This window comes from Schistocerca gregaria, chromosome 5 (assembly GCF_023897955.1).
Source record: "Schistocerca gregaria isolate iqSchGreg1 chromosome 5, iqSchGreg1.2, whole genome shotgun sequence".
Taxonomy (NCBI): Eukaryota; Metazoa; Arthropoda; class Insecta; order Orthoptera; family Acrididae; genus Schistocerca; species Schistocerca gregaria.
The window spans coordinates 499,724,199-499,750,249 of NC_064924.1; the positions used below are offsets into that span (position 1 = coordinate 499,724,199).

General features: G+C 44.3%; 1 protein-coding gene across 2 annotated transcripts in view; it reads left to right on the plus strand.

Moving 5' to 3' along the window:
• The first annotated feature begins 567 nt into the window (after nucleotides 1-567).
• The window catches only part of LOC126272871 (uncharacterized), a 48,980-nt gene continuing 23,496 nt past the window's right edge, over nucleotides 568-26,051 (plus strand). The window contains exon 1 of one of the 2 annotated variants that reach the window (XM_049976094.1): nucleotides 568-797. In XM_049976094.1, the coding sequence (XP_049832051.1) occupies nucleotides 677-797 (121 nt within the window). In that variant the 5' untranslated portion in view covers nucleotides 568-676. The remainder of the gene's footprint in view (nucleotides 798-26,051) is intronic. The other variant, XM_049976095.1, reaches the window with a different exon arrangement.

Consider the following 26,051-nt stretch of genomic DNA (forward strand, 5'->3'; position numbering starts at 1 on the left):
GACTATGTCTGAGCATTTCCGCAACACTCGCGCGCTTACTAAATGATCCTGTATCGAAACACGCCCATCTCTATTGGATTTTCTCTATCTCGTCTATTAATTCAACCAGGCAGGGGTCATATCGGCCGGGAGAGCGCTGTGCAGACCACATGACCCTCCATATCCGCATCCGGTGCCGCTTTTGGGGTGAGGATGACACGGCGGCCGGTCGGTGCCGTTGTGCCTTCAAGGCCTGTTGGGGCGGAGTTTAGTTTTAGGGGTCATAAACTGATGAGCAACACTCAAGAATCAGTCGAACAAGTGTTATGTGAGAAATTACTTTCGTGAATGAATTACATTTACTTAAGATTACAACTGCATCTTATCTCTCTGTGGATGGTTTACTCTTAGGTCAGTTAAAGTGACTTCGGCGGCTTTGCGTAATCGTTTTTTGGGAAAGCATTACGTGGCAGACGTAGCCTGCTTCCTACCATGTTACCCCTTCGACACGTGGCTTGATAAAGCGTCATTGCTGACGAATGACGCTAGGTCACGCCCGCGTCTGACCGGTGACCGTTTCACGTGGTATTCCTGGCGGTGACGGGGCCGCATTTGCATTCCCGGCGCGCTACGTCGTCACAGCCACGTGACGCTGAGCGGCGCAACGGGCGCGCCTCCAGCAACCGCCGTTCTGCGCATGCGCGGCATCGAGTCAGTCTCATATTTCCCCTCACCGGCTCGTCCTCGCTTGCAGTTTGTGTCCTGCAGCTTTCGAGAGTATACCGCCGCAGATTCGCGCTCGACAACCATGGCAGTCGGTAAGGAAAGCAGCAATAACAGCTTTGATATTGCTTGCCACTAACAACTGATATGTTTACGTAAATATTATGGGTTGATAACAATGAACTAGTTCCGTAGAAGACAGGGATGTATATTTGCCGTAGCAGTCTCTTCCTTGCACCTTCGAGTGATGTGGCGCAGAGGGCAGCACGCTGGACTCGCAGTCGGCAGGACGATGGTCACACCCGTAAAAAAATAATAATAGAGGTGGAGCCTCTCCACGCCCACACTGGCATAATGGCCAACTCTAAAGGTGTACTGCCATCTCTGCATACGGGTTAGTTTTCACTAATGTGAGGTGTCGCAGGATGTGGGTACTGCGGTGTTTGCGTACGGTTGGTTAAGGTTAACCATTAATACGCGCTCATCTGGAGGTAGATTGGGTTGAAAGTAGAACGAAGGGTAGCGGTTTGAAGGACAGAGGAAAAAAGTGCTGAGATAGTTTGGTCGGTTAGTAAGAGCAGCAGCAGTTTTCTTGCTGCTTGCGACAGGTCATGCAAGGGTAGGCTTTGCTAGTAGTGGGTATCATGCATGTCGACACCTTTGACGTTGTGCGGCTGCCGCTGTTGATCTCTCGGTCAGCGGCAGCATACCTGTAACAGTTAGGTTCACCATTGTTTTGTGTCCGATTTGTCATGTATTAGATGCGCAGTGTAGGGTGATGTTGGCGATTTGTTTGCGCGCTAGTGGGCGAGCTCGTCCTGCTTTGTCCTGCTTTAGCCTGTTGGTCGGCTGTAATACCAGCTGGTATTTCCAGTCAACGCTGCTGATACAGAGGAGCTTCCCGACGTTTGTCGCTTGTTGGTGTATGTTAGCTTGCCATTGGTGGTTATGCCCTAGCTAGTAGTGTCTTTGGCCGCTTATGCTTCCACCTATGCTGGCCATCAAGATTTAGGTTTTTCGTGGTTTCCCTAAATCGCTCCAGTGGTGGGATACTTCCTTCGAGAGGACATATTGCCGATTCCCCTCATCGCCCTTTAAACATTCCGAGCGTGTGCTGCCTCTCTAATGACCTCACTGTCGACGGGACGTTAAACGCTAATCTTCCTTTCTTCCTTCCTCACGCACAGCAAAATAAGGCAGTGACATGTTAGACGTCTATGGGAAGCTAATAGTGGAAGAGTCCCATGCAACCTCACGACCATATATCCGAGCCACTATTAATCAGCTTTAATACTTTGTGTTCGTTTCTACTATTTAACTACGCACGTCTGATGGTCGTAAATCGTAAGATTCCAGTAGTGTTTGATACATATTATGTTGAGCATGGCACCTTCGTCCAGTGGCTATATGCGGGCCATGGTTAACATTGATCGAGCAGTGTATTGGAAATAAGGTGGCTTTCGAATGGATGTCGGTAAAACGGTCTCTAAAGAACGCATGAAAGCTTATTTCGATTCTTGATCTGGCATTAAGTGACGAGTTAAACTGTGCAAAGATATCGTGTATTTACATAGACTTCTTCTGACGAATAGTTTGAACTGATATTGTCAATCTAAATCTACCTTGGTTAATAATATGTATGTTTTAACGTAAATTTGTTATATTATGTATTGTATAGAGAAGACGGCAACTAAAGACTATTACTAAACCATTCTAGCACACTACAATGCTGCTAACATTATTGTACATACTATTTCGTCTAATTCTGGTAGAATTAGTAATTCTTGTCGTATTACTGTTGTGCAAGTTTTTCCAACTTCGCTCGCACCAGAGTTGTCAAAGACGAGAATCTTCGCCGATAATGTCTTGGCAAAGGCTCCGTAACAAAGCAGAGAATTAGCTTGCAGATACTCTTTGAAAGACGTCTTGGAAAACAGTCGGCTACATTAGCGAAATGATTTCTTAATTGGAGCGCCTAACTGTTCTGCCTGTTAAAATCGAGGTTCAGCCGTTGGCGGCTGTGGCGTCCGCGCGGCCAGAGCCGGTGTGCTGTGGTGGGCGTGGCCCGCCGTGCTGACGTGGCCATCGGCGACGCCGACGCTCGCCCTCTGCCGGCAGCGGCAGCTGCAGTGCAGTCGATCGCACCCTTCCTGGGCACGGCCTCATTTCGGCGAGCCGGGGGCGTCTTATGGGTGGCCGGCGCCCCCGGGCCGGATCGAACGAAGGCCCTCGCTGCGCAGTTAGCGCACCTGGATTGCGGTAGCCAGCCCTAACCGAAAATCCATAATCGTTCTTTTCTAGCTCTGTCTCATACCGAGTGACGTAGTCCATTGTGTAGGTCGTTTACGAGAGGATTCGCCCTGGCAATTAAATTTAGGAAACCTTAATAATGAAATCCGTCTACTGCCTCCTTGTAGCGTTTTTACAGTGATGGCTGTGTACATTCCGAAGTCACAGCTTAATCGTATTGGCGTTAGTTTTTATTTAAGGAACTTCATTGTGCTTTCAGCACGCCGGGAACCCGTGTGCTGTTGACATCGCAATGAAACTCATTGCATAAAATCTGCAGCTCAGATGACAGGCCAAATGAGGCAGCGGTTAGATGACTGGGATCGGTTTTGGAGGAGGGTGATATGAACCGACATCCAGTTCCCCAGCGAGGTTTTCCATAACATCGAAATGTACACTAGCGTGTAGTAAAACCGCTGTAAAAAGACACGCGGATTTTATGATTAAGAGCTCCACTTCATTGTCTGGTATCCCGAGAGTTGTTTCTGCAGAGACCACGAAATCAGTTGTAGGTTTCCTTTGGTTTACCTTAGTCAATTCATCTGAATGCTCGAATGGTTCCTTGGAAGAGCCCTCAACCAGTTAATTCGCCGGTGAACAAAACTAGTGCTGAGTCCCTAATGACGCCGACGTAGAAGAGACGTAAGGATTTACATTGATTTGGGGGAAGAGGTTGGGTTGATTTGCGGGGAAGAGACTAAACAGCGAGGTCATCGGTCTCATCGGATTAGGGAAGGAAGTCGGCCGTGTCCTGTCAAAGGAACCATCCCAGCATTTGCCTAAAGCAATTTAGGGAAATCACTGAAAACATAAATCAGGATGGCCGGACACGGGATTGAAGCGTCGTCTTGCCGAATGCGAGTCCAGTGTGGTAACCACAGCGCCACCTCGCTCGGTAGACGTTAGGAAACTTTACTTCCAGAGAGAAATATTAGAAAACCTGGAGGGTTTCGCTAGAACTGATTGACACTGACGCAATGGCAGCAGACGTTGATAAGACTTGTGGTATACCATTGCAGATGTGTTGGGTTTTCTCCCGTTGTCACTGATTTCTTTTGCATGTTTTCTTTACAAAAGATGAATAGTGGTTAGAGGACAAAGGTCATTTTCGAAAGGGGTGTAGTACAAACCAGCGTCCAGCTTCTCGTTAAGGTTTTCCTTGAACATTGGTGGGTCCGCTGCTAAAAGTTACTTTGAAGAGCAAGGGGCTCTTGAAAAAGTACATATTGCTTATAGAAGGGGTATAATTAAACGGGGTTATATAGAATTCATATAGTGAACAAATTCACTGGCGGTTTGTAGTAAACCGCAACAATCCCCTGAACGAAGGCAATTTAAAGATTGGCTTACGTTGGAAACTCGCATCAGTGTAAGCGGAAAATAACTATTTCAAGATGAAAATTCATTTTTCATAGGCATTCTTGTATCAGGACTAGAGCCTAAAGAAGATCCTAAAAATCAAAGTGAAGTGAAGTACCTGTAATTAGCTTAAAAATCTTGTTTGACATTTTGTGTGCAAGAATGAAAGTCCGAAGGAATATTGCATTGTTATTCTTAACACTGTAACATCGTATTCTCAGAGAAGAGTCCATCAGCAACCTATGCTACTTTGTTCGTCCACGTTCCTGCAATCTCCAGTCTCATTTTGTAGCAACCTCCTTCCTTCCTTCTTCCCCCCCTCCCCCCCTCCACTCGACACATCTTGAGCTATGCTTGGCTGCTTCCTACAGTGACGTCACGCTTTGATTATTTGAACAGTGTTGTCAAGCTGTCGTGGTTGTCTATTTGTGAACGTTGATGTTAATCAGTGTGGAGGGAGGGAGAGGGAGAGGGAGAGAGAGAGAGACCACGAAAATATTCGCTTTTCCCCCGAGCCGTAAGGAGGATGTGCAATCCAGACGGAAGTCTGTAGTGTGTACAGTTCGCGGCGCGCTCCTTACGTTTAGGCAGTCTGTCAGAATTACCTGTGTTATTCCTGCTTCATTGTCGACCGGTTAACTATCTATTAGCACACACATGTCGGAGACAACGCAAACATTTGTTGAGCATTGCGCAGTGCGCTCCTCGCTTGTTCTCTGGCATAACAAAGTGGCAGCGCAGAGACGCGTAGGCGAATTGCCGAGTACGAGTCGCTCTCTGGCAGTGAGCGCTTGGTCCGTAATCTTAAGGAAAGAAGCTTCCAGAGCATTTCCCAACTGCCGACACGGGCAGCTGCGACCTCTGGGCAGGCTAGCGGCTGCACCTGCTGGGTGCGCTGCGGCGCGTGACCGTTTGGCGCTCCCTCTGCACGCAGTCTGCAGAGCGCGACAAACGCCTCTCTCTGAGCGTTCTTTGGTGTGTGAATCTGTCGTCGTGCTTCTCGAACCTGTTCGCGCTACTCGAATCATTCCAGCTACTCACACAGGTCTTTGTGGAGCTCTGTTTTCCAGCTGAACTCATATTTTCTGGAAAGGGTTCAACTCCAGTCGGGTGACCCTAATTCACAGAATCAAAGCGAAAGGTTGTTACGTCAAAAATACTTTTCTATCAACCGTTTCCTTCCACCTCACTAAACTTTATTCAACGATTTCCCTGTGATTCATTTCCAAACTGCTACTATGCCATGCAGTTCTCCTGTTTCGGTTTTGCCCATATGAGGACTACTTTACTTCGAATTAGCTTCTGTCCTGGTCTTACCCTCGCGCGATATTCTTTCATTCTCATACCGTGCAAACATATTCAATCATATGACCAAGATATTTTTGTCCTGGGTCTAATTCTCCTTTGGAAAGTTATGGTAGCCGGCCGCTGTGGCCGAGCGGTTCTAGGCGCTTCAGTCCGGAACCGCGATGCTGCTACGGTCGCAGGTTCGAATCCGGCCTCGGGCATGGACGTGTGTGATGTCCTTAGGTTCGTTAGGTTTAAGTAGTTCTACGTCTAGGGGGACTGATAACCTCAAATGTTAAGTCTCATAATGCTTGGAGCCTTTTTTGCATTTTTGTTTCCAAAGCCATCCTGTTGACAATCTTTTTCCTGTACTATCTTTTTCTAGGTCCCTTTGTACTTCTCGTATCCAGATTACTTTCGTTCCCTCGATCATAAGAAACTACATATCCGTTGTCTCAACTTCCTCAGGTTCATGCTGACTATGATATAATAACCTCGTCACTGAGCTCAAAACTATTTTCAACCAAACATTTCTTTATATGTAGGAATCAGTGCAAGTCAGGGTGATTCAATCCTGGCGATTTTCATGAATGTTCCAACAGTCTGTATTTAAAATCGGTCTTACACTTCCAAAGCAGCCATGTAAATGGTTGCAATTTCGTGGTGATTTCTTTAAATTCTGACCTTTCTTTCATCCAATTCCCCCAGAAATGCTCATATATATGTCGCTCATTATATTAAAATTTGTAAGATAATCAGTAAGAATAATACCTTCAGCTACATCATAGTAAACACAGGCCATGGATTAAACGTTGCCTTTTCGTGCCAGCTTACCGGCTTCAGTCCTCGTACTTGGCCGTTTAGATTCTAGCGAGAAACATGAATCACGTCTCATATGCAGTAACAAAGCAGAGCATCAAATCACTTGAATCCTTTTAAAACGCTTTAAACAATGCTGAGAACTTCGTTTTTTGTTTTTACTTTTATCAAGCAAATGGGGCCCCAATATAAGAAAAAAGTTTCCTGTAGTCAATTCTTCATGTCAGTTGTACCATATTCTTGCTTCTGATGTGCCTATGGAGTCAGCTGTTCCACACTTTAATCTATCTCGGCCAGTACCCCATTGTGCACTTTCTCAATGTCTTCATCTGTGACTGCTGTCCAGGGACATCCTTCACCGTCGCATTAAACGTAGCCCTCTCTTTTAATTTGTGCAGGCTACTGTTTGAGACTGAATGAGCCGTCCTCTTGTAAAATCACTGATTTTGGATTATGTACTTTGGAGGTATACGGACCACACTAAAGAATTTTATGGCTGCGCGGTAATCCAGTTTATCTATTCCGAAAAACCATATTAACAAAACTATGAACCCAGCGGTGAAAGAAGCTACGCTTCAAACTTAGTAATCTGATGGACAAAACTTACGGTGACGTTTAGATAGATAGTGGCGCGCTACACTGTTGTATAAACAAACTTGCAACGAGCAGTTATTGAGTATAGCACGGCAGATAAACCAATGAAATTTCCTGCAGCTTTGGAAATTGCCTAAATCTACGGTAGGGAAATTGGGACCCAGGAGACGACCTAATGCCTGGGTGATGTTAAAAATTACACAAAAGTATTTTGGTGGTGAACGCTGTAAATGATACTCCAAATAGTCGTTGAGAGAAACGTTTGTTTGGAGACATAGAATTCATGTTGTGAAAGATAATATTCATACGAGAGGAAACAACAAACATTCGTTGTATAGAATGACAACTAGACAAATCCTAGATTATGGTATGTACGCAGGTCGATGTTGTAATCTTAATATTCTTAGATTTTACCCAGAAATGTTTCATTGAGAAGCTGCCGATAACGCTTACTCTACACAGTGCTTATAACTCAAACACTGCACAAGCAGTGTGCATCGTCGACTAAGGAGACATCAGTAAGCTAGCCACTGAATCGCCAGTTGCATACGTGAGGAGCAAATGATTAAGGTGAAACATGCAGCCGTATCCAGAATAGGAAAGAAGTGTTGGCAGTATTACTACACTCGCAGTATCCCGGCGTAATGTAGGCAAAGTTTCGCTGGAATAATTCGGAACTATCGCAAGAAATAAAACCTAGAATAGAGGAAATTGTGAGATTTAGTAATTATCTAGTATTTCGGAATTAATGATTAATTACTGGTTAATTCATACAGAAGTTTTATTGATAACTGTAGTTCAATTACCGGTAACGATGCTACTTTTTTCTTAATAAAAACTACCCTTGAAAGTATCTGAACGCTGTTTCCTCTTTTTAATAAGTAACTAGCATATTTATGCAGCCACGGTCTCAACTTATTAATTTTCTACAAAATAACATTAATCATAACTTGAAATTTCAACATTTTTGAAGATGCTTGTTGCTAATTCCGTCAGTCTGATCCTTCATAAAGCCTTCCTCTACTAAGAGCATCAGCATGACACAAGTTTTCTTAAACAAATACAAACAAACGAAATCATTGTCTACTTTTTAAAATTAAACTACCAAGATTCAGAAACGGTGAAAGTTTGCTTACTAATATTTACCATTGATCAAATAATCGAGCAATGTAAACAGTTCTCGAAATCCTCAATCTAAAAGTCTGATGAATGGGTTAAAGTTTCATGACGCTGAACTTCATCCTCAAATGCTTCTTAAAAAATGGACATAGATTGTAGTGCGGCAGTACCAAATCAGGGGATACTAGGTGATGAATACTTAACAAGATGGAATGTTTAGTAACCACATTTCGAAACCTGGTTCCTTCACATTTTTTTGTGGAGGGTCATCAGTTTTCGTAGCTACACTGCTGAGTACTTCATCAGATTCCTCTAAGATACAGCCAGCAAGTTCCAGCGATATCTGAATTCGATCTTCTTCATGAAATTTCCTAAATCTCCCGTTTCCAACCTACAAATGGTGCCGTCGTTTATCGGGATAGGGACAGATACCTGTTTAAAAGAAAGTTCATTCTGGAAAATTCACGATAATTGGCGAAGAAAAGGACGTTCTTTAAGAACTAACCTAGTTCATCACTATGGCACACACTTGTCTGTAATGTTGCCTGTCAACATTTATCCTTCGCTTCCTTTTCTGCCCGAGATTGTACCCTTGTGATTAACGTTAGCAACAGTTTACCTTCGTTGACGTGGAACGCAATAATAAACTTGCCGCCGCCTATAGAAGTTACTATCGGTACTTTCGGCGAGACGTGTAGAAGTTACTATCGGTACTTCCGGCGAGACGTGTAGACGTTACTATCGGTACTTCTGGCGCAGCGTGTAGACGTTACTATCGGTACTTCTGGCGCAGCGTGTAGACGTTACTATCGGTACTTCTGGCGCAGCGTGTAGACGTTACTATCGGTACTTCTGGCGCAGCGTGTAGACGTTACTATCGGTACTTCTGGCGCGACGTGTAGACGTTACTATCGGTACTTCTGGTGCGACGTGTAGACGACACTATCGATACCACTGGCGCGACCTGTAGACGACACTATCGGTATTTCTGGCGAGACGTGTAGTCGTTACTATCGATACTCCTGGCGGGACGTGTAGTCGTTACTATCGATACTCCTGGCGGGACGTGTAGTCGTTACTATCGATACTCCTGGCGGGACGTGTAGTCGTTACTATCGATACTCCTGGCGGGACGTGTAGTCGTTACTATCGATACTCCTGGCGGGACGTGTAGTCGTTACTATCGATACTCCTGGCGGGACGTGTAGTCGTTACTATCGATACTCCTGGCGGGACGTGTAGTCGTTACTATCGATACTCCTGGCGGGACGTGTAGTCGTTACTATCGATACTCCTGGCGGGACGTGTAGTCGTTACTATCGATACTCCTGGCGGGACGTGTAGTCGTTACTATCGATACTCCTGGCGGGACGTGTAGTCGTTACTATCGATACTCCTGGCGGGACGTGTAGTCGTTACTATCGATACTCCTGGCGGGACGTGTAGTCGTTACTATCGATACTCCTGGCGGGACGTGTAGTCGTTACTATCGATACTCCTGGCGGGACGTGTAGTCGTTACTATCGATACTCCTGGCGGGACGTGTAGTCGTTACTATCGATACTCCTGGCGGGACGTGTAGTCGTTACTATCGATACTCCTGGCGGGACGTGTAGTCGTTACTATCGATACTCCTGGCGCGACGTGTAGTCGTTACTATCGATACTCCTGGCGCGACGTGTAGACGACACTATCGATACTCCTGGCGCGACGTGTAGACGACACTATCGATACTCCTGGCGCGACGTGTAGACGACACTATCGATACTCCTGGCGCGACGTGTAGACGACACTATCGATACTCCTGGCGCGACGTGTAGACGACACTATCGATACTCCTGGCGCGACGTGTAGACGACACTATCGATACTCCTGGCGCGACGTGTAGACGACACTATCGATACTCCTGGCGCGACGTGTAGACGACACTATCGATACTCCTGGCGCGACGTGTAGACGACACTATCGATACTCCTGGCGCGACGTGTAGACGACACTATCGATACTCCTGGCGCGACGTGTAGACGACACTATCGATACTCCTGGCGCGACGTGTAGACGACACTATCGATACTTCTGGCGCGACGTGTAGACGACACTATCGATACTTCTGGCGCGACCTGTAGACGACACTATCGATACTTCTGGCGCGACCTGTAGACGACACTATCGATACTTCTGGCGCGACCTGTAGACCACACTATCGGTACTTTGGCACACAATCTGATCAGGGAACGCCGCCCCCTCCCCACCACACGGACGCACACGATATATGTGCAGGTCGCTGAGCGGAGCTACGCGAACCAAATGTGGATGCGTGCAGTGGTGGTGCTGAGAGTGGGCATGGTGCAGGCTAGCGGACGACCTCGCCCGCCTCCTCGTCGCTGGTCGGCAGCCCACGCCTGCAGTGTAGCTGCCGCAGTCTGCCCGTAATCTCGCTCTGCATCATCTCTAGTGGTCTGCACTGCTGCCAACTTTCGCTAGAATTACTTTTCCCCACAAGAAGTCTAAGACGACACCAACTGACAACTAGTGTAGTAAATAAGACATTTACAACCTCACACTTAACTCCAGCTGAAGAATGAGACTATTGGAGCTTATAAAAAGGCGAATTTGTTTAAAAGACTAAGTGACGTACCGGATGCCCCATTCTACCTTCAACATTTAAAAATTTTCCAAGAACATTTGACATGCGAACATGTTCAGCCTCTTTCTAACATGCAACTCACCTCGCACCCCCACAGACTTCTCTGAGAGTAACTAACTCTCACCCAGTACTCCATCGCTGTAAGTTGCTCGTGCTCACTTCTCCCACTTGCCCATTCCCACTCACTCATTCAGTCCAACTCATTGTCATTCTCTCTTTGTGTCTCACTGTCCCTGTCTCCTTTCTCACAGCCACGGTGTCCTTCGTCCTTTCCCACTATTGTCTCCCTCTTGCTCTCTTTTACTGCTACTATCTCATTCATTCATTCATTCATTCCCATTGCTGCTGTCTCTTCTCGTTGTATCTAGTGCTCTTGTTCGGTATCATTGTCATAGACTCGGTCTCTCATTATTACTGCCTCTCACCCACTTTCTCCTTCTCTTTATTCCTCTCCCACTGGCAGTATGTCCTTCACTGTTCTGTCACTATCAGTTATGTTCCACTGCCATTGTGTCCCCTGTTTCTCATTGTCTCCTGCTCTGTCTACTGCCTTCCAATATTCATTACTTTCCGTCTCTGCCACTGCCATTGTCTCCTCCACAATCAGCATAAAAAAACGCGAATATATTCGCATGCTAAGACTTTTGGAAAAAAAATTTTAAAGGTACCGAGGAAGGTAGAATGAGGCAGCTGGTACCACATTTTTCAGTCTGTCTTTTCCGTAGGAGCATATCTGCCTTTTTTTGTGCTCCAATAGGAGCACTTTTCCGCCGGTTTCTTTCTTTTTCCCTGCTACAGCAGGGCATGTCACTCATATAAAAATAACTTTATGGGCCAGTAAATTTTTTTTTAGTCTTAACATATGAAGTTGAAATAACAAAAGTAATTTTACATCTCAGACCGGATTTTGCGTTCACAAAAACTTTTCATTAGATTCAGTGCTGCATGGGGTTCTAGTACCCTTCTGATGATGACGGCGGAGACACTTTATATTTCTCCCTGCTGCGTTGCTTTATATAGGCCTACTACATCTCACCATACTTTATGTGCGCGTTTTGTGTGTAAAAGTAGAGCAACGTTGAACCTCAGTATTTCCGAAGCGAATAAAGATATCAAGAAAGTTTTGGTCACTTCGAGATCGATGTCTTAGGAATACATTGTAAAACTTAGATATTTCCTGTATATTGAGCAAGCAGTAAAGGAAACAAAAGAAAAATTTGGAGTAGGTATTAAAATTCATGGAGACGAAGTAAAAACTTTGAGGTTCGCCGATGACATTGTAATTCTGTCAGAGACGGCAAAGGACTTGGAAGAGCAGTTGAACGGAATGGACAGTGTCTTGAAAGGAGGATATAAGATGAACATTAACAAAAGCAAAACGAGGATAATGGAATGTAGTCAAATTAAATCGGGTGATGCTGAGGGAATTAGATTAGGAAATGAGACACTTAAAGTAGTAAAAGAGTTTTGCTATTTAGGAAGTAAAATCACTGATGATGGTCGAAGTAGAGAGGATATAAAATGTAGACTGGCAATGGCAAGGAAAGCGTTTCTGAAGAAGAGAAATTTGTTAACATCGAATATAGACTTATGTATCAGGAAGTCGTTTCTGAAAGTATTTGTTTGGAGTGTAGCCATGTATGGAAGTGAAACATGGACGATAACTAGTTTGGACAAGAAGAGAATAGAAGCTTTCGAAATGTGGTGCTACAGAAGAATACTGAAGATAAGGTGGATAGATCACGTAACTAATGAGGAGGTATTGAATAGGATTGGGGAGAAGAGAAGTTTGTGGCACAACTTGACTCGAAGAAGGGATCGGTTGGTAGGACATGTTTTGAGGCATCAAGGGATCACAAATTTAGCATTGGAGGGCAGCGTGGAGGGTAAAAATCGTAGAGGGAGACCGAGAGATGAGTACACTAAGCAGATTCAGAAGGATGTAGGTTGCAGTAGGTACTGGGAGATGAAGCAGCTTGCACAGGATAGAATAGCATGGAGAGCTGTATCAAACCAGTCTCAGGACTGAAGACAACAACAACAACAACAGCCATCTTGGAATCCGCGGCTCGGTTTTGACATCCAACAGCCATGTTTATGAGGTGTCACTTGATAACGTATAAAGATTTTTGTAATCGGGAAGATGGAAATTATAGATAAATGCCTAGAGAATATACTGTTAAGATTCGAGCGATTGGCTGCAATTAGTTATTTAGATATCTGCTGCTGACGGCTAGAACATCGTGAAAGACACATCGTAGGTGCTGCCTACGAACTAAATGGTGCCTCCATAAGCCCGTTAAGGTGCACCGTAGAGCACATGTAATGAAAACAGAATCAACCGATCTGCTCCATTTTCCTAATCTGAGGGAAGTGTGTAATACTCGTACTTTGACCCTGTACTGTTGACAGCGACACTGACAATCCTTCTGTTGGGTATACATGTGGTCCTTAGACAAAGTGCTATCCAAAACACTAGATCCTACCTTTCTACCACCAATAAAGCCCGAGGTATGAGCCCTGAAAAAACTTCAGTTTCTATGCGCGGATTTGTGGAACATATTGGTAGCGCTTGCTGTCGCATGCGTATCGGTAGTCTTTTTTTTTATCTAGAGGCTAGGGGATGGCACGCTGCACCTCATCAAACGAGGAGCTGTCTACCGCACTTCTGTAAGCGACTCTACCGTTTATTTCTAATTGATGCAATGCTACCCGATCGCATGAGAGCATTCGTTGGAAAACACACACTTAGGAGCTTGGGTTATGTTACACTATGGTCAAGAATGTCTTGCCAGATTACTTTGTGGTCCTGGCGAGTTGGAGTACGTGCTACTTCTCAAACAACGTCGACGCTGACAGTATAATGTACCCAGCGACAGAGGCGAACAAAGTATACCAGAAAACTAATTTTTTAATAAGTCAATTATATTAAGGATCAGTGTTTTTTGACACGCAATGTTTGTCTTAACATTTCCGTATAAGTTTGTAAAAACTTTCCATCTTGCTCTAGAGTACTCTGTTTGTAGATTTCCGTACAGAAACGTTATCGCCACATCATTACTAAACACCGGACGCTTTCTTACCTGTTGCTCTGAGTGACTGAGGAAACCAAATGTTATTGAACAATATTTTGCAGTTAAGCGAAGGGAGAATGGCTTAAGCTTTTCAAGGGACTTGATATTTTCTTCACTAACGGTCATCCTCAGTAGGATTCATCTTAACGACAATTTTTACAATGTTCATAACGTGACATTAGTACCACATTATGACAAACATTTGTAGCGAAATGGAATGTAAGGCAGACTCCTGGTTGCATCCAGGAAAATACTCATATGAACTACTGATCCACCTGAAGGCAAGGATTTAAGCCCTTGAAAAACGTCGTGGAGGAAAATGAAAACAAGTGACTAACACGAATAACTGTGGTGTCTTTTATATAATTGGTAATAAACTTTTCCTATTCAGTTAAACATGGATGTAAATAAGGTTAGCATTCAGTAATGAACTGATAAAAGCTGGTGAATATCGTGATATGTTTAGAAAGAAAATTGCACACGCTCCCAGTGGATAAATCGTGAGCAGCAGAGCAAGAGATGTTCATTCATATTCTTGGGCAACCGCTTGATCACTGGAGTCATTTCCTGCAGTAGCGATTGACAGCGGCGCATTTGTAACGATGCCAGAGCGCAACTGGTTTCTAAGACCGGCTACTCGGGTGACGTCCAGACATACCCGGAAGTATCGACAGACGCCAGATTCTCCTCTTACGTGGCGGGCGACGCCAAGGGCGTTGTTTGCTGTACTCTGTCCGCCGTGCGGAAGGCTGGCCGGTTTATTTCGGGCCGTGAGTTTTTATGCGCCCATATTTCTCTGGCGACTGCAGTGGGCAGGGCAGAACGCCGCCTCGGCGCACGGCATCTTGGCATCTTGGGCTAAGTAAACCACGTTAAAACACACACACAAACACACACACACACACACACACAGACAGACAGACAGACAGACAGAGAGAGAGAGAGAGAGAGAGAGAGAGAGATGAATCTGCCGGATCTAAGACGTTAATTACTTCTGGAGCTCTCTTCCATATCTCTCACATTTGTAATACTGGAGATATTCGCTAGAATGTTGCCAAAGATGTCGCATTTGTGGACTGTAGTTCTAACTGTGGCCTTCCTTTTGGTCCATTTGAAGACAGTCTCATATAGGCATTAACAAAGTTGGAGGATCGATGCGTTCCTAATGACTGGAAAAAACAGCGCAGGTCATTCTGGGTTTCTAGAAGGATCATGCAACCGAAGGACAAAATTAGAAACATATATGTCTGACATGTCTGTTGTAGAATTTTGGAAAACGTTTTATGCTCGAAAATCTAGGAATCAACATGGATTCCGAAAACGGCTATGGTGTGAAACTCGGCTTCCTCTCTCAGCCTGAGTCCCAGAAAGCTGTAGATACCGACGCCCAGGCAGTTGTGTTCCTTGACTTCCGGAAGGTGTCCGATACAGTTCCGCGCTGCCGCCAAATGAACAAAATACGAGCTTACGGAATATCAGACTATCTGTGTGACTGGACTGAGTAATCACCTGATGATGGCCGGACGTCTCTGGGCCGAAATATCGTGGCAGAATGTCGACGGGATCCGGCTGCATACCCGGAAATTATTAGAACAACAATACATCACGTCCTTCTCAACAGAGAAAAATCTTTAGACGTACAAGTAACTTCGGGCGTACACCAAGGGAGTGTTGTTGGACCATTACTTTTCAGAATACATTAGAAGTGACCTAGAATTAGAAGTTCAATGAGGCTTTATGTGGCTGATGGTGTTATATACAGCGAAGAAAGACCTGCAAAGGATTGACTCTTGGTGCAGGGATTGGCAGTTAACCATCAAATACACACACGAAACATATTGAATTTAAATAGACGAAATGAGCAATTATTGTATGTTTACCAGATTGCAGAACAGTCACTTCAAACAGTCACATCCACAAAATACCTACGGAACGATTTAAAATGGAACGAGCACATAAAACTAATCGCACGTAAAGCCAGGAAATGTCCTCCAGAAAGGAGATACGTAGCTTAAGAAACTCTCTTTCGACCAATACTTTTCTTTGCTCGTCAGCCTGGGATCCGTACGAGATGAGATTGATAGAGGAAACAAATATCAGAAGAAGAGCAGCACGTTTCATCACAAGTTTATTTAGTGACCGCGAAATTAAAACAGAGATTCAAATCTTTCTGGGTTTGTGACCGCATTGCATCACAACTACCGACTTTTCGGTTCCTGTTGCAATCGACCTTCCTCAGGATGTTTTTGTAAACAACAGCACGTAGGTAGTTTTATATACATTGAAATTGCGGTCACAAACCCAGAAAAATTTTATAGAATGTGACAATGGCCGCGGAAGCCTACGTTTATATATAACAGACACACTCACCCAACTCCAGTGGCACTGAGCAAGAGAGGCGTTCTGCACCACGGTGTGGTCTGCTGTTTTAAGTTCCGAAAGTGTACGTCCATAGAGGAGCCAACCAATATATTGCTTCGCCCTATATGTATCTCAAAAGCCCACGAAGGTAAAATCAGAACTCACACGGAGGATTACCGGCAATCGTTCCTCCAGCAAATCATGCGCGACTGGAACAAGAAAAGGACGGAGTGACAATATTACACAATATACTCCACACAAAACACCCTAAGATTTCTTGCAGAGTGTAGTTGTAACCGTAGGTGTGGATATTACATAAAATCCCTAAGCAGTGGTCTGTCCCTGTTCTTCTTTGACGTACATGACGTAGTAATAGCGGAGCCCAGGTTTGTAAGTTTCTTGACCTCTGGAAGACACTGTGAAATCTACAATTATGGATGGATGGATGGACGTAAGGCGAATGATTAGGGCCCATGTACCATCAAGTGTCATTTCCTGTTACTACCTTATTGTCATAAATACCTCTGAAACACGTAGGCCTTTGGCAATCACAATTTCAATTAATTACAACACAGACTGAGTAACATATCAGATCTAAATAATAGGTCAATAAAAATAAGTCTTCATTTATAAGTGTTTCAGCTAACCCAAATTATGAAATAGCTGTTAATTTAATTAAAAGGGAACAGACAGGCCTTTAATAACAGCAGTTTGAGTTACGTAAACTTAGCAAATAGAAACCACGGCAGATGAAGCAAGACGCGCAAGGATTTCGATGAACATCGCCAGCAACCGTCCACGGTTCACACTGTATACAGTTCGCATTGTCGCCCAGTGAAAAAATACAAGCTTACGGAAGATCAGGCAAGGTTTTGGATGGGACTGAAGACGTCCTTGCAAACAGACCTCAGCACGTCGTTTTAACAGGAAGAAATCGTCAGAAATGGATACGGTGTTTCTAAGTCTGCGTCAAACTTGACAGATGATGCCATGGGCAAAATGTTCGCTGACGCATCCTGGCGGCGCTATGCGTCCTTTTGTAATTGGCCTGAGAGGCGGCAGGATGTAAATATCTCATTCTGGAAACATCCCCCAGGCTGTGGCTAAGCCATGTCTCCGCAATATCCTTTCTTTCAGGAGTGCTAGTTCTGCAAGGTTCGCAGAAGAGCTTCTGTAAAGTTTGGAAGGTAGGAGACGGATACTGGCAGAAGTAAAGCTGTGAGTACCGGGCGTGAGTCGTGCTTCGGTAGCTCAGATGGTAGAGCACTTGCCCGCGAAAGGCAAAGGTCCCGAGTTCGAGTCTCGGTCGGGCACACAGTTTTAATCTGCCAGGAAGTTTCATATCAGCGCACACTCCGCTGCAGAGTGAAAATCTCATTCAGGATGTAAGTAGTCTGCGCAGTGCGTATGCCTTGTATGTTGCCTTCAGTTCAGTCAGCTGCTCACTATGAAAGGGGGTAGGCCCAGCAAAATCAAAGTTCTTGAGCCTCTTCTAAAATAACTTTCTCCGCTTCGAGACACTCTTTCTTGTTGAAAATAACTGTTATCAATTCAGTTTGGTAGGTAATATGCTGCACGTCCGGTTAGTAGACCCTGCTAGTACGGTGAAATCTCGTCGTTCCAGGGCCGGCGATTATCAAAGGACGGCTAGTGCCACAGGGAAGCGCCAGAGAACGTTTTGTCTCTAACAAAAATTGTTCCCCATGGTGATCTGCCCCACCATGATGTTTGTTGCAAAGACTTTGAAATACCCTGTATGTATAAGATCTGGTATATGAAAGCAGAAAATTCCACATCTGATGTCTTCGTCTCGTACTGTTCATCTCTAGGGTATTCAACATATGAGAGGTGAGCAAAAACCATGGCACACTTGATCCATACGCCTCAATCTGTACTTCGCATAGATCTGACAACGGCGTGGCATTCGCTACTTTGTGTGTATATTTTGCTTGCTGCAAACTAGACCGATTTGAAGTTAAACTGCAAGACTAACCATACATTTGGTCACGTCGTAAAGGGTTGTGACCTCTTTATTAGTTACAGCGCCAGTATCCACGAATTCGAGTTTTACTCTGATTTTCATCGACCAGATTATTCAATAGAGTTACGTCTAATATGGCCATAAACGTATGTTTGTTGCTGAGGTAGGTTTGTCTTAATCAGTTGTCTGATCCGTGACTTCTCATAAATGCAGGCGATGGATATGATTTTGTTAAAAAAAAAAAGTGCAGCAAATTATTGTTTGCTTGGTAATGACTTGCATGTTGAAAAGGCACTAAATTAGCGACAGAAGTCCAGAACGGAATAAAAATACAAACAATAAAAACTGGGATGCCCTTGTTATATTTCACCGGTCACATGAGCTATTGAAAGGAAGCCTGAGCGCAGTTTAATTAGTTCAACAAAGTATTTTCTTTCCGTTAGGATTAGTGGTAAAACAGATCAGCGTGAAGGCAAATTGTAGAAAACGACTGTTTGTAACTAAATGTGGCAAATATACGGGTTCGTCTCTAGAAAAGACAAAGGAATCTCTTGGCCCCAAGTATTAGCAGAGAATCAATTTCAGGAGTAGTTTCTCTCTAGTAGCTCAACATCGCGGAAGCAGAAAAGTAGAATGTATAAGGACTTGAAATGTATAGAAGTTGGCCTTCAGGTGGTATGGTCAAGGTACCCTAATCAAGCAATGGAGAAAGCTCCGTCTCTGCTTTTATGCTCCTCTGCAATAGCAGGCTTTTGAAGTGAAGACATTAGAATATGGCAGATATGAACAGGTGAAAACATTAACGCACGATAGAAACAGATGGCAGACGGCAACAAACTAGTCAAAAGGGCTTTGCCTATAACGGAGAAAATTGATGCAAAATACCGGTGCCAGTTTCCTATACAGACTTCATTACAGTTTCTTTGAATCTGAGCGTCTATATCACGTCCGCACGAATCAATGGTTGGGCAATGTCACTGACGGCTAAGCCGAGACATTGGTTCCGAAATGCCCGGACGAGCTGCCGCGGAATAGCTTTCTGAGTACTCTGGCGGGTTGTTAAAGGAACACTGAAGAGAACATTTCTCACGACTTGGCGCCAGAGAGTTCGCAGAACTACTCGGAAGCATCCGTGCGGCTGTCTAGCTGGCGGCGCTCCAGGAATGCGGGTGAAGGTGCAGTGTTGCCAACTTCGTGGCGGGGAGAAAGCTGTCGCGCTGCAGCAGCCACAGAAGACATTTTTCGTGCAGAAACTGTTCTTATTTGCGCTTTTTTCTAATTTGGTTGTCTGCCGCTTTACGGGACAGTAAACTAAACAGAAAAAACTGAAACTTCTTAAGTGTTTCAACAAACATCGGTAAGCTCGCTGAAACCATCACTTGTTCTGTTACTTAGGTTTCTCTTGCTCCTCACATGGATTTTGGGACGTCAACGAGGCTACACATTTCCTCAGTGACGAGGACTGCCTCGATTATCTTCTATGAATGGAGGAGATAATTGCTTTACCTTGAAGGAATGTAAACAGTTTATGCAGCAGCAGCAGCTGTGACCACCCGCACACCCCTGGCATGTGGCTTCATAAGCATGCGCTGTAGTTGAACAGATAGCAGTTGTTCACTGATATGGCCAACTGCTGAAATTTTGCGACCCAGGAGCTATCAGAATCCTGAATGATTCTAATTTCCCATTAGCACTCGGTCGAAAGCGATTTAGCAAGTTAACTCCTGAAGTTTTGACACCAATGCGCAGAGCTATAGCGTAAACATATTTGTAATACAGTGTTTATGGGATGTGGTGGAACATCTGTGTGAAGGGCTGGATTTTTGAAGTTGAACAAATTATTAGCTCTTTAGAGGCGCTGCTAGGACACGGACTGAAAGTGTAGTTCATACTTCATCTACATCTACATTTATATTCCGCAAGCCACCCAACGGTATGTGGCGGAGGGCACTTTACGTGCCACTGTCATTACCTCCCTTTCCTGTTTCAGTCGCGTATGGTTCGCGGGAAGAAAGACTGCCGGAAAGCCTCCGTGCGCGCTCGAGTCTCTAATTTTACATTCGCGATCTCCTCGGGAGGTATAAGTAGGAGGAAGCAATATATTCGATACCTCATCCAGAAACGCACCCTCTCGAAACCTGGCGAGCAAGCTACACCGCGATGTAGAGTGCCTCTCTTGCAGAGTATGTCACTTGAGTTTGCTAACATCTCCGTAACGCTATCACACTTACCACATAACCCTGCGACGAAACGCGCCGCTCTTGTTTGGATCCTCTCTACCTCCTCCGCCAACGCGATCTGGTACGGATCCCACACTGATGAGCAATACTCAAGCATAGGTCGAACGAGTGTTTTGTAAGCCATCTCCTTTCTGATGGACTACATTTTCTTTGGATTCTCCCAACGAATCTCAACCTGGTACTCGCGTTACCAACAATTTTGTATGATCATTCCACTTCAAATCGTTCTGCACGCATATTCCCAGATATTTTACAGAGGTAACTGCTACCAGTGTTTGTTCTGCTATCATATAATCGTACAATAAAGGATGCTTCTTTATATGCATTCGCAATACATTACATTTGTCTATGTTAAGGGTCAGTTGCCACTCCCTGCACCAAGTGCCTATCCGCTGCAGATCTCCGTGCATTTCGTACAATTTTCTAATGCTGCAACTTCTCTGTATACTACAGCATCATCCGCGAAAAGCCGCATGGGACTTCAGACACTATCTACTAGGTCATTTATATATATTGTGAAAAGCAATGGTCCCATAACACTCCCTTGTGGCACGCCAGAGGTTACTTTAACGTCTGTAGACGTTTCTCCATTGAGAACAATATGCTGTGTTCTGTTTTCTAAAAAATTCTTCAATCGAGCCACACAGCTGGTCTGATATTCCGTAGGCTCTTACTTTGAGGCGACAGTCCGGAACTGTATCGAATTCCTTCCGGAAGTCAAGGAAAATAGCATCCACCTGGGAGCCTGTATCTAATATTTTCTGGGTCTCATGAACAAATAAAGCTAGTTGGGTCTCACACGATCGCTGTTTCCGGAATCCATGTTGATTCCTACAGAATAGATTCTGGGTTTCCAGAAACGACATGATACGCGAGCAAAAAACATGTTCTAAAATTATTAGCTCCTTAGAGGCGCTGCTAGGACACGGACTGAAACAGTTAGATGTCAGAGATATAGGTCTATAGTTTTGCGCATCTGCTCGACGACCCTTTTTGAAGACTGGGACTACCTGTGCTCTTTTCCAATCATTTGGAACCTCCCGTTCCTCTAGAGACTTGCGGTACACGGCTGTTAAAAAGGGGGCAAGTTCTTTCGCGTACTCTGTGTAGAATCGAATTGGTATCCCGTCAGGTCCGGTGGACTTTACTTTGTTGACTCATTCCAGTTGCTTTTCTATTCATTGGACACTTATTTCGATGTCAGCCATTTTTTCGTACGCATATAGTAAAGATTAAAAGCGCCTGTGTAACAGACATGGAAGTACGTATAGAGCGAAGCGGATGCGGAACGCCCACTTCCTGTGGCGGCATAATAAACCAGTAGAAGGCCGGACGGCAAGGGCCACGTGACTCTTGGGTCGTAGGCTGCACACGACATCGGATGACCCGCAACCGTGTGATGGTGGTGGTTGCGGCGGTGACGTCACCCGGCGTCCTTCGCCCACTTGCCAGCGAGCGGAAAGTTCTACGCTGCGCCCATTCCCTTACCTTACCTTCCGTTCCGGATGCAGTGACTGATACTTTGTTCTAGACAGAACTTGTCCCAGACAGGCTCACATCATGCGCTGTGAAGACGTTCCATATGACATTTTCAAGGTTTAACGTCCCGCCGATGACGAGATTAAGCTACACGACGGCACTAGGCTGCCAACAGTGTTTCGATACTGCGCTAGCGGCCATTGCGCATGCGCGGTGTGTGGTGGCGCAAGTCGTCGGTTTGTTCGAACTTCACGCGTGGGTTGAGGTGAAGTGTCGTGTCAAAAGAAATACAAAGTGAGCAAATTGTTCGGATCTAGGACATCTATGCTGTGGATAGGTTTTCGCGGGATTTCAGTGATGATTACAATAATAAGCAGTGACATGTTGTTGCATTTGAGGCAACACTACGCAACCTGAAAAATCCATTCCATTAGAAACAAATGCACAAATTAATTGCAAAATAATTATTTAACTTAAAATAAATTGTAACATAACGTTTTTAAATCTGACTAAAAACTATAAAATTTTTCCTCGACCCTTATAGATAGCCCTGAAAACTTGCGCTAGTGAATTTTTAAGAGCTATGACAATACTTGTAAGATTTACAGCGAAAAATGGCGAGCGCATTCAGTAAATAATTGATGCACGAATAATTCACTCCCTAACTATTATCTGTTGCCTTCACCACCCGTCTTTCGTTATAGATCTTACAAATATGGTCACAGCTATTAAAAATCGCAAGAACAAATTTTCAGGACTGTGTGTGGGCTTAAGAACCTTCATGTGGCTAGAAGTAGTTTTTGTACTCTTTAGTGCAATTTAAAACCGTGTTATATTAAAAAGAATTATTTAAATAATTTTTTCTGGTGTGTGTGTGTGTGTGTGTGTGTGTGTGTGTGTGTGTGTGTGTGTGAAATTTGTCTATGGATTTTAAACATTTTGATGAGACTACATTTTTATTTAAATAATTATATAATCGTTTCACAGGCGACTTCGCACTTGTACACGTGTAACATAGAGCACATTGCACAATATGAAATTAGGTTCCTGAAACTAGTTTCACGGAATAAGTTACGGAATTTCGCAGCGTAGTGTCGTCGTGTTAACTAACCTTTTGAAATGGGGCACAGGCTCCGACATGAAAAGGATTGGGAAGAATATCGGTTGTATTCTTTTCAAAGAAATCACATTGCGGAATTCGCCTTGACTGGATAGGAAAACCATTGAAACTATTAACTGGTCTGATGAAGATTTGAACCGCGCTGCTTCCGAATGAGAGTCTAGCTCCATAACTACTGTGCCACCTTTCTATGTGAAGGTAATCCACCACCAAATTTCAGGGTTAACCCTACATCCACCAGCAAAATTTCGGATGCTGTACAGGTATATTTTCTGAGCATTTTGGTATTAAGACTTCATGGTCCCCATTCCCTCGTCTTAGAAATGTAATGGATTTACCCGGACTGTTACACCAGTTACCTTAATTACTGTGAAAATATCGTCACAGCAGTGAAACAGCCTGTAATATGCGCTAACCAAAATGAGCAACATTAGCGTATTGTGATGTGGTTGCTGTAACTGAGGTAACAACTGAACATAGCGTTGTTGTGCCGTTCTCCATTGCATTCTGTGAAAATTTACAGGAGGTGCATATCGGCCGGCTCTTCATCAACAGGCTATCACGCAGCTGCTGGGCGTGACTGTTAACGTACAACTAACTCCGGCGAGAGAGAACCGAGCAGTGCCGAATAACATTTTTGAGAGTGAAGAGTGAAGCTGGAATTACTGTTGTTTACATATGTACCGTGAGTGAATGGAAGAAATTTGTTTCCAAACAAGAGACAAAGTGCGTAGCGTCGACATTTGTACTGTTGTGCATCGCAGATACAATAATAAAGGATATACGAAATCAAACTAAATGCAGTTAGTTATAATGAACTACCGGAGACCACTGATCAATTATATCAATACATCCCTGAGCGATTTTGTCAGAGTGCGGGTTCATACTGTAGAGTAATACGCTGTCGCTGCAATAGACTACTCTGTCGCACATATACAGTAAAAACTGGATTGCAATCGAACAATAAAAGTACGTATCTCATGTTTTCGTAAATATTTTTATACTTTAAGTTGCGAAGAAAATAACTGCTTACTATTTTTGAAACTGGCATTGTGTAGTATCCACGGTAGGATCCGATGAGGCACAGACTTCCAGTATTTTGAAGTTCAGCTGTGTCCAGAGGACCAATTTTGGCTTCAGTTTGCAAATAATGTTCTTAACATACGCCCAACACTCTGTTTGTTCAATGCAAATATTTTTGCTAACGTCTTTCGAAAGGCATTTAAATTGCGTCTGTGTTACATTCAACAGCTGGAAATTGAATACACTATATAGGAGAACACTTATCGATCGTATGACCTGAGGATCGCGATGTAATGAAACGATGGTGCGGCATTATCAGTGGTTGTTCAGCGGCCTGGTGCAAGTCTATTTGACGTCACTTAGGCGATTTGCGCGATTGGCGGTGGCAGGCGCTTGCCACGAACTTTTCCTAAGAGTTATTTATGGAACAAAGGGGTATCGACAACGGTATTAATCTAATTCTGTGACTATATGCCCAGATATTTTTCTTGTATTTTTATTGAACATCCTACTATATCAGGAGATAAAAATTACACTATTGTTTTGCTAACGGAAGGATCACCTGGGTGGAAACGTAATTTGACATCGCCAAAAGAATAACGCCACATACAATTGGCATAGTCACTCTTCCCTACAGCGAAGAAGACGAAAGGGTTTTCTCGGTAGACAACAGACAGCCTGAAACCGCTTAGAGATGTCTTTCGTAGTATGACTCACCCGTAAGTCTAGTCACAGCGATAAGACTACAATCTTTTAAAAATAGCTTCTGGTGCTGCGGCCGCTAGTCGTACTGACCCCTCAGTCAGCGCAGCAGCCAGTTGACTAAGCAACGCTCTTGTCTTAAGTGACATCTCTTCCTAGAAATAATGTACCGAGAGAAGCGATGCTCTTCTTCTTTCGCGTTAAGAATAAAACACACATACACATCGTGCAGCTCCGGAATGACGAAGTACGTAACTGTATTATTGTGGTCCTTCACTTTTCTTTTCGTATTCCAAAGGCCACGGAACACAAAATTTAAAATAAGAATAAACATATGAAATGTCATGACCTGTGCTAAGCAATGAAGCAATATTCTTAACCGTTTTGTTGTAAATATTTTTCTTGAAATTAAAAATGTGTGCCGAGCAGAATCTGGTCTTTCGCGGGCAATGCACTCATCCACTTTGTTTCCTAGGCTTGGCTCATGGCCCGCCTTGATACTTACTTCCAAACTTCACACCAACATTCCAGCATATCTTGCTACATAAGCACTCGGGGCATAAACGAGAATTACCTGCAAAAGGCAAGGCTATGGGTTTGATTCCGTGTGTCATCTGCAATCTATCAGGAAATTTCTAACCATCGCGCTATCCCCCAGAGCGAAATATTCATAGTTGTTTCCTTGTTGTGGCTAATACCGACCTAATTAATATAGACAAAGTATTCTCTCTCTCTCTCTCTCTCTGTCTGTGTCTGTGTCTGTGTGTGTGTGTGTGTGTGTGTGTGTGTGTGTCTGTGTGTGTGTGTGTAGTTGACTTTGACGGAGGCAACAGAATATCGGGTCGTTTGCTTCATCCGCGTTGTGTATCATGTTCTTTGCTGAATGAAATTTTCACTCTGCAGCTGAGTGTGCGCTGAGGTGAAACTTACTGGAAGGTATGCAGAAGAGCTTCTGTGAACTTTGGAAGGTAGGAGACGAGGTACTGGTGGAATTGAAGCTGTTAGGACGGGTCGTGAGTCATGATTTCGGTAGCTCAGTTAATGTGCTTGGGTAGCTCAGTTGGTAGAGCACCTGCCCGCGAAAGTCAAAGTTCCCTAGTCTCGGTTCGGCACACAGTTTTAATCTGCCGGAAAGTTTCATGTTCTTTGCTGTTCTCAGGTTCATAATGTGCAGTGCTCTGCAGATAGCATTCGTGATGTGAAAAGTCGTCTCCACTCAAGCACTGCACATCATTACATTTCACTCAGCAGGGCT